This window comes from Ammospiza nelsoni, chromosome 4 (genome assembly GCF_027579445.1).
Source record: "Ammospiza nelsoni isolate bAmmNel1 chromosome 4, bAmmNel1.pri, whole genome shotgun sequence".
NCBI classification, from domain to species: Eukaryota; Metazoa; Chordata; class Aves; order Passeriformes; family Passerellidae; genus Ammospiza; species Ammospiza nelsoni.
In genome coordinates this window covers 19,627,135-19,643,400 of record NC_080636.1, presented here as the reverse complement: position 1 = coordinate 19,643,400, position 16,266 = coordinate 19,627,135, and the positions used below count along the sequence as shown (strand labels likewise).

Here is a 16,266-nt window from a genome sequence, read left to right as displayed (position 1 = left end):
AATGGGACATCATGCAGCCATCTACCATTCCACATGGCAGAACTGCACAAAAATGGGGAATATTCCATGAAATGTTAGAAGAGAGGGTGCAACTGCTAAAGAAAGAACAGGTCTTGATGGTAAAAGGATGGTGCTGTTATAGCATGAAGAAAGGGCAGAAACCAAGCAAAGACTGGGCAAATCCCCAGGCAGTAACAGGGGAGTGAACGCAGAGGACACTTGGGGTGGTGTTGGGAAGGCTGGAGAGGAGAGGGCTCCAGAAACCCATGCTGGTCCTTGGTTTCTGACACCTGGGCCATTTTCTGGCCAAATGCCTCCTTTTGGCAATGCACCTTTATTTTCTGGGGATGCTACAAGAGGTTAACAGGGCTACAGGGGAGAGGTATGGCAAAGGCCAGGCATGGATGGAAAAGCCCCCTTTTGCCATTGCCACAGAGGGCAGCCAAATAACCTGTCCTGTTGTTTGATTAATGTATCTGCCCACAAGAAATCCCATTTTATGGTGTTGGTGACAATCATCTAGGCATGGAGGTATAATTACATCACATGGTCACCTGGTCAGGACCAGGTTCCTCCTTTTGCTTTTTGGGGTTCTTCCCTTTTACAAAACATCTGCATGTGCTGCAGGGTGACATTTTATCACATTTTTTCATTCAAAAGATGAGTTTGAGTCTCACAGGAGACCCATCAACCCACTGGCTGCAAATGTAGTCACTGAAGCCAAAGGGAATTTTGCTATCAGACATCAGAGAGGAGCAAGATGGAGCCCAGGAAAGTTTCCAGCTGGGGATATTCTCCATATGGAGCAAAGGCAGGATTCACTCCTGCCTGCTGCAATTAGACACGACTTCTTCCCTGAGTGCTTTCCCTTGTTTCAGTGCTCTTCTGTAAGATTCAGGGCTTGCCAGGGCTGGGCACCCCTGGATTATTGTGCCAAGACTCAAATAGGGCATTGCTCTCAAGTCAAACTGGAACTGGAAGAAAGCGTCTACACATTGAAAACAGTGCCTTTGTTCTCACTTGCAGGAGCAGTGAACAAAACAACCCTGCTTTTGCTTTGCTCTGCCCTCGGAGTCCCTTCATTACCACTTTTTAAGGGCCTGAAAATGTTGCTAACTCTTCTTTTCAAGCAAAGCTCCAGAGAGTTTTGGGAGCGGGAAAAGAGGAAGGATGAAAGACAGGAAAATTTTCTAGACTAGCTCTCTGTAAATTAATTACTAGCAATGGTTTTGCATGTGCAGGTGTGGAAAAAAGAAAGGGACCCCCAAACATTATCAGCAGCCCTTTCCCATCATCAAACACTAAGCCTGACGGTCCGTTTTGTTCGTCAAAGACACCGGCCACCCATCCAACTGGAATGACCAATTAAAAAAAACCTGAGAGCAATACTTGGAATAATTAATACAGCCAAGCACTCATTTAGCAATTAGGAGCTGCCACCAAATTCTGTGGCAGACAGAATCAACCCTAATTGTGTAATTTCCCCAGCTGACGCCTCGGAGGACAGAGCCAGATTTAATTGGAGATTATGGGGGCTCTTTGAAGGTGCTGGGGCTGCGCAGTGGGGGCCCCAAACAAACAGATACAAGAGGGGTAGGGAGCACTGGGGCAGAAGCACAGTGTGTGAAAAGGGAGTTTTGTTTTTGTTTCAGGGCCAGGAAAAACAGCTGTAGAGAACAGAGGTATTAGAAAGCCTCTTTCTGCAAACGCGGATCACGGCTTGAGACAAGGCTGCAACAAACGAGCTGATCTGAAGCTGCAGAAGTTTCTCCTTTTCTGCTGCCCATCCCTAAAGGATGCCCTGTTTCTGTGCTGCCCTTCAGAGAGGAAGCTGAGAGTGAGCAGAGCAGGGCACTCCACACAGAATTTGGTATTACCAACCCTTAAAATTACCCAGATTGGCTTCAAATGCATGATGCTATTGGAATCAGCTTTCTGAACTCTCCACTATGTGAGGATGAGAAACTCTCTTGAGTAACACAAGCCAGAAAAGTAACTTAGCACCACAAGGGGCCAGGACAAAAGGATTTTAGTCAGTGATATGCAGCGTGGCAACACTCAGTGAGCCAGTCCAGGCTGGATTGCCTCCCCCTAAATATGAAACAGTATCAGTTATACTGACAAGATACCTTTAAGGTCACTTCCAACCCTAACCATCCTGTAAGTCCGTGGTATTTTTGTTTTGCATGAAAGCATTTATTGCCTTTCCTCCTCTAACTACTGACCACAGCTGTGTCTCACACACCCTATCAGCAGGGCACATTTTTGCCACAGGAGACAGAGGACTTGGGTCTTGGGGCTGTTCACAGAACATGGCACTGGCTACACCTTATGTGCCTGCCTGGGATGGTCCTTCAGCCCCTGCTCCTGGTGGGATGTCCTGCCAGTGGTGGTACCAGGGTTAACAGCACAGCTCCCCACACTCAGGAGATCTCTGAGAGTTAAGTGGAGGATCTGACATCAAAGAAAGCAACACAAAGCACACCTGTGTCACAAAACATCACCACGAGAACCACACGGACGCATTAACCTAATCAACCATTTTTAAAGGAGAAGAGAATCCAACTTTTTATAATGAGACTTTTAAGCAAAGCCAGCCATTACTTTCAGGTCTAAAACCAGAGACAGCCTCAAAGTCAAGAAGACCCAGAAAACAGGCTATAAATACATGAGTTGAAATGTGTGTTTTCCTTTCCAGTGAAGAAAAACATCTTTCTGTACCATAAGCCAGCTGATGTTTTGTGATACCTGTTGCTAAGAGATTGAGTTCTCTGCAAACCACATAAAAAACTGTACAGAACAATCAGTTGTCCTCATCAGAAGCTGCTCTGCAGCTGGAAAAAATCCTGACCAAACCAGACCTTCCCTATGTCTGTACCATTCTTCAGCAGGTACCAGGAGCCCTGAGCACCTCTGCAAAGGTGCCTGTCACCCGGCAGGATTTGGCCCCTAATTAGAAGCTATCAGAAAACCACTAATTGCTGCTGATGGGTCTGCTGGCACTGTAACTCACCATTAATGTCCACACACTGCTCACACAGCAGTATTAACTCATTGCACTGGCAGATCTGTTTGACAGAGTCCTGCATGTGCAATGTTATGGGCAGGAGAGATTTTCCAGTCATGTTGAACTTCTGCCAATGCACATAGCTGATTGGGAGTTCAAATGCAAAGACATTTATTTATTAAAAATACATACACATGGGCAGCGCACTCTGCAGAAGTACAAAGAGCAGAATAAAACCCAGCACTAACACCTCTGAAGCCTGTAATGATCCTGATTAATGCTACTGCACTTAAAGAAAGCAGCACTGGGATTGAAAGAGATTCACTGTGAAAGCACCAAGCACTGACCTGGGACTCTTTTCCTCACAGGAGTGAAAGAAAAAGCCAATAAAGTCAAAGAGGCTGCTCTCACTTATGGCATCAGTAAATTTGGCCCTTGGCTAGTCTTTGTTTTGTACTCTGACTCCTGTCAAGATGCTGGTAAGGACCAGAATCAGAATAGTTAAAAGTACAGCAGTCAATGTTTGAAATGGTATAAAACTGGTGTAATATTAGTGCAGTAAAACAATTGTGTATATATACATATATATATATAGTAAGTGGGCTTGTCTGGATTAACATGCAAGGAGAATTTGTAACTACCCATCTATTCAGATTCTCAGCATCAAATCTTCAAAATACAGTAGGATTCCACGGCAGCAATATAATTCTGTCAGCTGTTTCTAAATTTTTAGATAAATTTCATTCATCGTTTTTTCATCCTAAGGTCACTGATTTTTCAACAAAAAGCTGCTGTGTGTGAACACCCAGATGAGCTGCACTGCTTGGGAGCCACAGCTTCTGCAAACTAAAGGCCTCTGTATCCCAGAAAAATTAATTACCTGTATCTTCTGACTCATCATCGTCATCCTCATCATCACCTGACGAAGGGGAATCTGGAAAGAGACAAGAAAGGAGTGAAGCAGAAGGAGGATGGTGCGTGGGGACACAGCTGGATGAGGCTGTTGGTGTCACACAAGGAACATCCGAGTGGTGGCTCACCCTTCCCTGCAGCCCCACCAGCCCAGCCCTCTGGTGCTGCTGGGCCAGGCACAACTGCACAGGAGCTGTCTCAGCTGGGAGAGAGGTGTCAGGAGTTTGCCAGCGCTCTGAAAACGTGGTCCAATGTCAAATACTTCTCCCTGTGAAATGTTCTCTGCCTCATAAACACAAAAGGAATTGTAAACTGGAAAATTTTGTTTTGCAGAACAAGCTCTCTGACTGCTTTTTTGTTCCTTCCCTCTAGCATTCACTCTGAAGACTTTTTATTTTACCATGTCGCAAAATGGCAGGTCAGCATTTCAAATTCACTTTCCCTGCATTTTTCTTTTAACTCAATATCCTCCTGCCACACCTCCCTTCATTAACTCCTTGTTCAAACACTAAGACCAAAACTTTTGACCTTCTTGCAATTAAACCTCTCTCCATCAACATTTTGATGGCTATTCCAGTTCCCTTCAGTTATATTCCTCCCACAGAGGCACCTCAAGACTGTAACTCAATACAGGTAAACAGGTGGGAATTTTCCATCTGTATCTCTCCAAAACATTCTGAAGTGTTTCTTTTAATGTGGTCTAACATTTCACCTTCTCCAAGCTGTCCACAATGAAGGCTCAGTTCCTCTTCCCCCCATCAACTGACTACTGTAAATGTAAATGCCATTATCAAACAGCAGCTTAGTGTTTGATTTAGTTTACACAGTTTAGCTTAGTACAGTTCAGCATCTGGAAAATTTAGCATCATTGTTGTTACATAATCTCCAGGAATTTTTCTTTCAAATAAAGGCAAAATGGTAGTAATCCAGCAGCCTTTATGTTCTGAGACAGTGGTAAGAGAACTTGGCCTTAAACACTAGAAATCAGGAAACATTATGAGGGTTCAATATGTGGCCAGAAATGTAAGGAGCTGTTTCAGATCAAGCCAGGCAGAACATCCTTCATTACAAGATGCACTTGAGTTTTCTACTATCTTCTGACCAGCACAGTAGAGGTAAAAATGGAGAAAGAAAAAGGTGGGGAGGGGATAAAAGAAGGGAAAAAGAAGGAAAGCTAACAACAAATAGTTCTTCCCTGCAGAATCTGGAATGGCCTCCCAGGCATTTTCACCATCCAGAGCAGCAACACAGGAAACATCTCCCTGCCTTGGTCTGCAGGGGCTCATGGAGCTCTGCACCTTCTCCTTGGCAAAGCCTCAAGGACGACTCCAAGCACGTCTCTAACTGCAAACCCACACTTGAGGTCCTGCTGGCAGCAGAACTAGGGAAATGCCATGGGGCTTGCTGAAAGTGAAGGGGATGTTCTGGCTGATCCAGCAGGTTTACTCAAGTCAGGCAGAAACTGAGCCAAATCCCCACCAGCACTGACGGAGAAATCAGCACCTTCTCAGCTCTGCTCTCAGATTAGGTTACCCACATATTAACACATGATTATAGTTTACTTCTGCTTTCCAATGAATCCATCATGACCAGAGGAGTAGAATCAATTTTTAAACTAATACCAAATCACTTTCACAAGGTTTAAGGAAGTTTTTTGACTTTGCTTGTTCTTAAGATGAGAAGTGCAGCTTAGATTTTAAGACCAAATAGCCCATATTCATAGCTACTGTCCTATTCAAGTTACTAAAATTTCACATTTTTTAAAAGGTGACTAAAAATTATAAGCTATTTGTTCATCATTTACTAAACGAATAATCTTTAGCAGAAGTTGTTGAAGTTTTGGCAAGAACTGCTCAAAAGGGCTTTAATTATGAATGAAAAGGGACTTTGTTCAGTCACCTGTTTTGTAATGCTTGGCCTTGGGTATTCTGAAAGCTCTGTTTGCTGGTACCAGCCTGCAGTCCAGGCTCATCACAGGGGTGCTGCTCAGCCACTAAATCCAAAGGCTGTTCTGTGCATGAAATGGCTGCAGAAATGGAGCTTCATGCCAAAAAGGTTGGATATCAGTTTGGGCACGCAGCCTCTACACAATCCTTTCCAAGTGCTCAGGTTTTTAGGGGACAGTATGTTTCTTTTTGTAAACAAGCAAAACACTCAAGCCCTTGTCTGTCAAGGGAGGAATTTTAAAGAGATCAAATCCTGCTATTATTAATCAGCCTGGTTCTCAGCCCCTGAATGCCAGCTCCAGCATCTACTTGCTCTGCTTCCAGCATCAAACATCCCCTGCAGCACAATCAGTTTGTCTCATGGCTCTGTGTAGGAAATCCTCATATGCCCCTAGGACATGGAAGCATTCTCCAAATGGAACTTGTATGTGGATCAGCTATTCCAAACACACTTAGTCTAGCTCTGCTCACTTAAGAAGAGAGATCAGAGCAATTCCAGTCTGTTAGTACAGCTTTAAACCAGTTTAATGCAGAGAACAACTCCAGCCCCAAACATCAGATACCCACATGAACACCTGACCAGATACCTGAGCTAATTGCTGGCATTACCTTTAAGAACTGGGGACACAAACCACAAATCTCTGATCCCAATCTCACCTCTGCAGTGCCACGCTGAGCAATCAATACTAATTATGAAGAAATATCTGAGTATATGAGAGGTGCCACTATTGCCACATAAAGCAGAGCTTCAAAGTTTAAAACAAGTGCTGCTGACAGCTAAAAAGGAGGCTCCCACATTACCAGCACTTTGGTGGTAATGACAGTGGGCTAATAGAATCAAAGACTCATAATGTTGTCAGAAAGCAGGTTCAGGTTACTCGCTAGTTCTTAAGCTGTTATTAGCTATTATTAGTGAAGAGGAAAAATACAGGGGCTTAAACTTTTTAAAAGCAGAGGATTATCAGTCCTTCCACTATTAAAAACAATTTCTCACTTTACAAACTTTTGGGGCTGGCAGCTGTTTCATTTGAGCATGTAACCAGCTGCCCTCTCCTGCCTCTCTGCTGCCCCTTGAACTCAAAAGCATTTTCATGTCACTTAGGAAAAAAAGAGAGAGTAACATTTCTAACAACCTGCAGTTTGCTGGATAGCTCCAATAATCGTACCTAGTTAAAGAAAGCCTTTTAAGGGCCAAATACTTCTTTAACCATTTAATTGATATGACCTTGAAGCATTCACAGCAATCTCCAGTAACGCTCAATAAAAAGCAGATGTTGCTGAAGGCTTGGTGAAACGAGCTTTTATTCTCATGATGGTTTTCTCTCACACAAAATCCTATTGCACAAGAAAGCTCTCTATGGAGTGGTTGTGATTCACAATCACAAACATCTCTGTGTTTGGTTTTCAGACAGAGACTCTCACTTTTTGAGGGAGCTCAACTTTTGGAGAAAGGACCTACTATTCAAGGATTCTTGAAAGAGCTCCAACAGTTTAAGGGCAAATCAAAGTTTTCAAAACCTGAGATCTCAAAGGGGCGAACTCTCCTGAAAATTCAGGCTTTTAACCTTTGATCAGGAGAGTTTCTATCTGCTCACAGTGATCCACCTACCAATGCACCCGCCTGAAATCATGAAAATGACCTTTGTTTTGGTGGTTAGCTATCTGGAAACAACAGATTTTTCTGGCACTCTGTGTTTAATGATCCAGCTTGGACAGCTTGTAGCTGTTCTGTTCTATTGTCCTCATCACAAAAAATATGGCCAAGCAAATGACAGCATGTGCTTTGCTAACACAGCACTTGTTTGCAATGTATGAATCCCAGTAAGTAACTTTGACGAAGCATGTATTTCAGATATACACAGTTTACAGATAAGCTACCTCTAAAACAAGCTAGCAATTTGTGATAACTGTGATGGAGGGCAGAGATTTACCAGCTACAACAGAGAAACAGCCTTCAGGAACTTCCAGCATGCAACTTTGCAACTTTGCCACTGATTTGTCACATAACATAGAACACATCATTTAACCCCTGTGAGCCACAGTTCACTCACTCACAAAAAACTTCAAAGCCACACGTAGCATTGCATCTATTTGAGTGTTAAGGGGGATCTGAGGTTTAATCTGACCATCACCCTTTCTAAGTCTCTCTCAGCATTAACATCAAGCATTTGGTATGGACATACAAATTGGTTTGTTTTGCCAGTCTAATCACTGTCAGGAGTTACCACGGAGGTACAGACCTTCCAAGGAAAGACAAACACCACAAACCACCAGTTGTGCTGAACATGTGAAAGGGCAAAAATTAAAAAAAAAAAAATATAGAAAGCCACTGAAACAGCTGCATTTCTGCACATACCTGTAACTCTGACTGTAAAGTTTCCCAGGACCTCATTGGAATGCCTTGGCTTGCAACTGTACAGCCCTGAGTCATCATATGACACATTGATTATCTTCAACAGTTTTTGTCCAATATGAGTTCTGTTGGTAGGTGCAATTCCAATACCATCTTTAAACCAGAAAACAGACACAGAAGAGCCTTGGGTGTTGCAGGAAAGTTCAATGGTATCTCCATTTCCAAACACCAACTCTTCCAGAAAGGCGGTCTCGCTCCTCAAGTATTCTGCAAAGGGAGAAAGAAGCGGAGATAAATAAATAAGAACAGGTGTCAGGGATAGAGTGTTTAAAAAAGAAACACATCTTGTATTTGCTCTGTTGTTGATGCTTCCACGTGCCCAGACCTTCCCCTTGCCTACCACAGGCTATAAGAGAAAAATGTATTGCTTTTCTCTTCTTGTCATGTGTGTTTTTATTCTTGTATGAACGTAAAGATTCAAAATATAAAATTGTTGCAGTCAATAGCCTTGCAGGGTAGAAAGAAAGGATTCTGAGAGCCTGAAAAGGTGGTATTTCATGGGAGGTATTGTCTCACAGGAGGCAAAGCCCACACTCACTGGGATTACAAAGAACCTTTCCTCATACCATGGCAGCAATTCCAACTCAAATATTTTATGGTTTGGCCAGAATGTTGTGGTGTTCATACAGCCAGAGGTTTAGGGCATTGGGGCTTTTTCCCTTTTAATAAAATTTTTCCCAAAAAGCATACACTCTTAGTAAATAAAAAAGAAGCTCCATGCAGAATCTCCTTGCTATCAGACCAGCACTCATTACTACATTTAAGTGTTCATCCATGGTCTCTTCCCAACTGGGATAAATCTCTGGGGAAAATATGGTCAAGAAATATTCTGGTTTAAATGTTCAAGTTTTTTCTTCCTTCTTCTAGACTATGAGAATTTTTTTCACTGGTACCAACCTTGGCTTTAAATTAAAAAGTCCTGAGGACAGCTTTGCACTTTCAAAACTGAGTACTGGTCTAACTTTGATGGAACCTCTTGCTAATCTCATCTACTGGAAAACAAACCCCACACAACTGTACAAGCCCTCCACACTAAACACAGTTCTACCAAAGCTGTTTGCCAGACGATCAAGCCTTGTATATTTTGGCTTTTGTATTATAAACCCACTGAACAGGAACAAGCCCAGACTAAGCACAGCCCAAACTGTACTGGTTAGCTGTTTAAAAGGAAATAACTCTTTTTCAAAAACCATAATGAACCTGGGTTAATGACAAAGCAACAAAAAATTTTTATTAAGTGTATAGAGGGAATGCTGGAATGAAGGGGAAAGTAAGACTCAGAAAATGGACTGAAGTCTCAAGCTTCTTCTGTGGAATGAAGCAGCACCTCTTGTTTCTGACAACTTGATTTTGGCATATCTACCTTTAATCTCCCCAGCAGATGTTGTGATGCAAAGTTTGGTTCTAGTGACTTCACTTGTACTGACTGGGAACAATCTCAGGGTAGATGTAGCAGTGAATTAAAAGGAGAACACTACAAATGGTCTTAATCTCACTTCTGTTAACTGTTTTTCAAACTTTTGTTTATATACTTATGGCTTAAAAAATAAACAGGACCCAAACTAGAGATCTCCACAAAGTATTTAAATGGGCACTCAAACGCTTTTAAGCACTTTGCCAACTGTGACCTTGGAGAACCAATTTTTACTCTCACTCCTTATATAGCTTTCAAGTACAAGATAAATCTGAAAGCAGAGACAGTCTCATTTTCATGCTTGAAACAGCAGGAGTTCAAAGCAGGGAGGCAAAACTCACATCTCCCACAGGGTGGCCAGAGTCCAGCACCTCCTTCCCACCCTCCAGCTCCATGTGCCTGGTGTTTCCAACACCTTTTCAACCAGACACACCAAGACATGAAGGAGACATGAAGGAGACATGAAGTTGCCCCCTCTGAAGCCAACTCTCCAGCTATAAAAAAATGGGAGGGGACGCAGCCAGGACAGCTGAGCCCAGCTGACCCAGGGATATTCCAGACCACATGACACCATGCTCAGCAATAAAGCTGGGGCAAGAGGGAGGAAGGGGGATTTTTTGGGGTGGTGGCATTTATCTTTCTCAGTCACCCTATGAGGGAGCCTGGCTGTCCTGGGGAGGGCTCAACACCTGCCCTGGGGAAGTGGAGAACTAACTCCTTGTTCTGCTTTGCTTCTGTGTACAGCCCTTGCTTCTCTTATTAGACTGCCTTTGTCACCACCCTTATGGGTGGTTTTCTCACTTTTACTCTTCCAATTCTCTCCTCCATCCTCAGAGTTGGAGTGAGCAAGCTGCAGTGTGGGGCTGAGTTCCCAGACAGGATTAAACCATGACACACAAGTATAAATTACCAGGGAGTTAACCCATGTAGGGGCTACAGGAGCCTGCTCTGACACTTGAATAACACATCTGCAGCTTTAAAGGGCTCTTTGAGAAAGAGGCAAACTGGGTTGCGGGCTCCCAAGGTATGACTAAAACTCCACTAATTATTAGTTTAGTCAAAGCAGTAATGACTTGAGAACCACCAAGAGATGCCTCTGATGGAGATCAGCACTCACAGCATCATCACTGCTCGTAGCAAACACACTACAGAGAAAGAGACCATTTTTAAGCTGTTCAGAGGAGCAAAAAGGCAGCAACTGGCTGGAAACACCTTCCACAATGAGGAGCAGTTGGCCCAGCAACGCTGAAATGCTTTTCTATGTATTCACTTATAAGGATAAGATACTTCATCTCCTTGGCTGTTTGGCTCATCCCAGCAATAATTCACTTTCTGTGTGGTTCACAGCTCCAAGTACTTAAGTGTGTCAGTATTTCCATCAGCTGTCTGCTCCTTTCAGACATCAATACTTGTTTCTGGCTGAGCCTGGAAATGTTTTATTTTGGTTTTAACGCATGCAGCTCCCAAGTTATTTTTTATTCAGGCAAAAAAGGACGAGGAAGAGGTGGAGGGTGAAAAATCCAAGCCAACCTCAAGGCCGCCTGATGCCCTCCTGGGTGTCAGGGATTATCTCCACATACTGCTGAGGATTGCTGCTGGGCTGCAAAGGCTCACAGCGAGGGGTGAGGGAGCCCCATGCTCCCATGTCCCAAGGGCACTGGGTTCTGGCTCCAGAAAATTTCTTTCTCTTCACCTTTGATTTTTTTCCCTGTAACAACTTCCCACAGCCCTACTTTTCCAAACACCAAAGTGTTGGGGAGTGTCCAGAGGAACTGCTCTGGTGGGGCACATGCATTCCCCATCACCACCATCCTTTTCCCTCAGTGGGCATCCTGCAGCAGGGGAGCATCCACCACAGCTCAGGCTACACTGGGACTGCCCCACAGAGCACTTGAGGCACACAACACCTTGTGTACCACCCGCAGGAGATTCCTCACCCCACCCTGAACCCCAGCAACCCCCAGAGGCTCTCCAGCATTGCTCCACAGCCCAGTGCTGGAAAGGATTAAGGCTCAGTTCTAAGCAGATCATATTTTTCCCTTTTCAAGCTGGACAAGCTGTATTTGGCACGTTAACAAGCACAGAGACAGCAGCGCTCCACGCATTTCTCTTGTCAGGTTAATCTGAAATTGTTTCTTGTTCTATGTATTTTATGGTACCAAATCCACCGTGACAGGACACATTATAGGATCAGAGAGCAACAGCCATGCCAGAGCTTTCTCCTGTTGAGTTTGTTACCCCATTCCCAGGAGGACCATGGTCCCAGCCAGCAAGCTGGTGGATAATTGCTGGAGGTATACGAAAACCTCCAGCATGAGGGGGATGAACACAGCCATGGTGGCAAAAAGCTTGTACACTGTCTCCAGACTCAGACCAGCACTGTGTCCTGTCTATTTAGCCCTGCTTTATTCTAAATAAGTGTCCTACCTGTGTTAACTGAGTATTATTCACCCACTGGATAATATTCAGTGTTTTTCACAATACCTGTGTGTCTGTTCTTAGGATGGAGTTATTTCCCTACCTCACCTTGGGGCTTCTGCACTGGGAAAAGCAAACTTCCCAAAAGGGAAATAAAACACTTACCTTATCAAACATTGCTCATTTAAGATCTGTCTGAATCTAAAAAGCAGCCAGGAAAAGTGACAAGTGGCATCAGTGTCACCTCCCCACAGGAACCACGCCATACATACATACAGACACACACACACACATATATATATATATCTTTTTAATATATATTTATTAAAATATATATTTATATATAAATATATATTTATATATGTATAAATATATATATTCTGCATAAATATTTTATGTATATTTTATATTGATATATATTTATATATATTTATATATATTTGGCAGTGCTTTATGCAGGGCACAGATTCCCCTCCTTTCTGCACAGATGTGATGGTGCCAGAGGTGGAACACTCCTGTCTGGCTATGGCCCTGTCACCCCAAAAGCCTGGCACAGCAAATATATCAAATATTTACATGATATTATATAAATGTGTACATGTACATATTTTCTATTATTTATAAAATAAAAAGTATTACATAAAACCTTCTGGTTTTTCTCTTCCCCAGCTCATCTCCCCTTGTTGGGTCAGGAGCCCTCTTGCACCACACTTCCCCATGCCAGGCTGCAGCCATCCTGCGAAGAAGGGGCTTGCTCTGGCAACCACAGCAGCACAGGATGCTTTGCTGAAGCAGTATCACCTCCCAAAGTGTTTGTGCTGGGTTATCTCCCCAGCTCAGTGGGGCTCACACCCAGAAATAAAATACTGCAAAAACAAAATATCTGTATCTGCAGAAGTCTAAACTGTGATATAAAAATATGTCTTTAGATAATCACATCTAAAAAGGGTTTGCCTCCATTATTTCCCAGAATCACAGAACCACTGAATGGTTTGTGTTGGAAGGGATCTTAAACATTATCTCATTCCAACATCCCTGCCATGGGCAAGGACACCTTCCCCCTAGATCAGATCACTCAAAAGTACCACTTCATCTTTCCTATATTGCAAGTGTTTGCTTGGGAGGAGGCAGTTCTCCTAGAAAAGCTTAAAACAGCTGCAATAATAATAATAATAATAATAATAATAATAATAATAATAATAATAATAATAATAATAATAATAATAATAATAATAATAATAGTAGTAATAATGATGTTTATACTGTATTTGCACTGCAGTGGCCTATGCAATTGTTACCAGACATTTCTTTCAAAGACATTAACAAGTAACTGCACTGTGTTAAAACCCTGTGGGGGTTTTCTTAGATCTGTTTTGGGAGAAAAGCAAACCTTTTTCCTAGAGAATTAGCAAAACAATAACCAGGTTTAGTTCTGTCATATGCAGCCTTCTTTATAAACAAGAGATTATGGAAAGGAATTAAAAAAATCTCTACTGTTTAGCTTGGCTATCCCCAACTTTGGAAGAGCTTCCAAAATGGAAAAAGCAGATGTTGCAAATCTGCCTTATCTAGGGAGCAACTGTTGACTCTGTTGTGTAAATCCTAATTTACATCTGCATGAAAGGTTTCAGAGATTAAATGGCATTCAAGGAGGAATATTAGCTTTTCTCCCTCCCTCCAGCTCTCCTTTGAATGGATTTACTACTGGCAATTAGCTTTCTGTTCCATCGGCCAAGTAGAAAACAGGATTCATCAGGACTCTACAGTATCCTCCTTTTAATGGACTGTTTTCATAGATCACCCAATTCAGGCACAGAGAGTTTAAAGAAATAAATTGTCACAAAGCTAAAACAGTTACCAAAACACTTTGGCCAGGAGAATTTCCCTCTGACACTTGGAAGCCTTGAGGAGGACAGGAAAAAACCCACCAGAGAACAAATCAAAGGGGTCTCCTGGCTACACCTAAAGAGATGGGAATGCAAACCCCTCCAAGAGGCACAAAGCTTTGGTTGCTGCTGAGAGCCCAGAACTGACCCCAAGCCTTCAGCTGGGGATTGCTGGCTTAAAAGGACAAGCAGTGATGGAGAGTTTTCCCTAAAATCTGGCCAGATTGTACAGTCAGCTCCCCACTGAAAACAGGGAAGCCAACACCCCTTGTATGTATCTAGTTAGCTCAGAGCTCTGCATTGAACTTTTTGAACTCAGCATGGAACTTGTTTTAGAGAAATAAAAGAACTGATGTGAAATGTCTCCGCTCCATGAATGGTCCCCAAAGGCAGGGAGCAGCAGACGGGAGGCAGCATGGGCACGCTGTGTCCCCAGACTGTGAGAGCTCCTGCTCAAGGATGCCCGTGCAGATAGTTCCAGCTCTCCCAGGTGCCAAAGTCTCTGTGCTTTCCTCCAGGAGGGCAGCAATGAGCTGCATCAATCCTCAGCAGCCCACACTCACAGCAGGGTGACACCAGCTCCAGCCTGGCACGGTGAGCACACCCTTGCAGCTGCACCCCACAATGAGCACACCTTTGCAGCTGCACCCCACAATGAGCACACCCCTGCAGCTGCACCCCACAATGAGCACACCTTTGCAGAGCAGCATCCCACAATGAGCACACCCTTGCAGCTGCACCCCACAATGAGCACACCCTGCAGCTGCACCCCACAGTGAGCACACCCTTGCAGCTGCACCCCACAATGAGCACACCCTGCAGCTGCACCCCACAGTGAGCACAACCCTGCAGCTGCACCCCACAGTGAGCACACCCTGCAGCTGCACCCCACAATGAGCACACCCTTGCAGCTGCACCCCACGATGAGCACACCCTTGCAGCTGCACCCCACAGGTCACACAGAGCACCTCACCCAACTCTGGTGCCAAACGTGGCCATCCCACACTGCTCCCTGCTCCAGGCAGTGATGGAACTCCCTGGGCTGATGCTTGGGGAGCACAAGAGACTGTGTTGTCACATCCTTTTGGTGTCTTGCCTCTTGCTGCCTCTGAAGAGCAGTGGCAAACTTGGCCCCAGCTTTTGCTCAGCACAGCACGGGCATCCCAGCTTGATGCTGACAGACAGATGCCACCACAATGCAGCTGATGTTTTACATTTCTGCTCTACATGCCTGAGGAAGTCCAAAAAACCCTCATCACTGCAGCAAGCAAGCAACTACGAGGAGCCCTTTCAAAGCCAGTGGCAGCAGCTGTGTAAACTGAGGCACAGAAGGAGGCTCCCCAGCATCCCAACAGACTGGGCAAAGCTTGCCCCAAATTCCACTGGAGCAGAACTTGGTCCAAACCATAGTTTGGCAGGACCAAACTGTGGAGGTCCTGGTCAAACCTGTGCTCTTCAGCACCAGTGCACCCACAGCATCCCTCCTACTCCAGGTTACCCGGAGGGTTCTGTAGGTGACACACCCCAAGCAATTAGCAGAGTTTGCTACAAAGACACAGCTTTCACAAATGACTGCTCCACAAAGCATAGCAAAAGGACAGCCACTGTATCTTTGGAAATATTTTCAAACTTTATTACAATGTTGCTGAATGATTATTCTGGTTTTTTTCCTGGGCTCTTTCTCTGTACCCTCATTTCTTTCCGAAAAATCCTTCAAATATTCATTACTGCTGGAGCTTTGACCTCCAGGGTGGGCTTTCAGCTACTTGGTCAGTTCTATCAAAATTTCACCACCTCTCAAGTGCTCTTGCAGATGAATTTTTGAGAAGTACATAAGTTCCCCAGGTTCAAAAGTTTAGGTTTACCTCAGAAGAGCTTTCTAAGGGATGCAAATGCTCCTGCTCCCTTTCCAATTCCCAAGCCAGTTTTGCCCTGGAAGCTACTTGTGCTGCTTTCTGAAGTGGGCTTTAAGATCACATGGCATCAGAAAAAATTTGCCATAAAGCCCGAACCTTTCCCCTTCGGTTCACAGCTATGCAGCTTCCAAATCCCAGGTCCTCTGTATTTCCCTTGCACTTTTAATGTGCACTCCTCTAATCTTCATTTAATGCAGGCAGCTGGCTGCAAATACCCCCAAACAATGACTTTAATCCTAAGTATCCTGAAGCCCCCCTTTCCTTCCCGCACCAAAACTGAAGGGAAAAAAAAAAAAAAATAACAGCCTCAAGACAGCAAGATGGAGAAATCCAAGCCATCCACTGGGCCAAAGG

At 44.0% G+C, this 16,266-nt stretch overlaps 1 protein-coding gene across 1 annotated transcript in view; it reads right to left on the bottom strand.

The window, feature by feature from the left end:
• The window catches only part of FGFR3 (fibroblast growth factor receptor 3), a 55,172-nt gene that overhangs the window by 25,738 nt on the left and 13,168 nt on the right, over positions 1-16,266 (bottom strand). Inside the window, exons 3-4 of the mRNA XM_059470996.1 lie at positions 8,222-8,485; positions 3,888-3,941 (exon numbers count right to left, since the gene is read on the bottom strand). Coding sequence (XP_059326979.1) covers positions 3,888-3,941; positions 8,222-8,485 — 318 coding nt within the window. The remainder of the gene's footprint in view (positions 1-3,887; positions 3,942-8,221; positions 8,486-16,266) is intronic.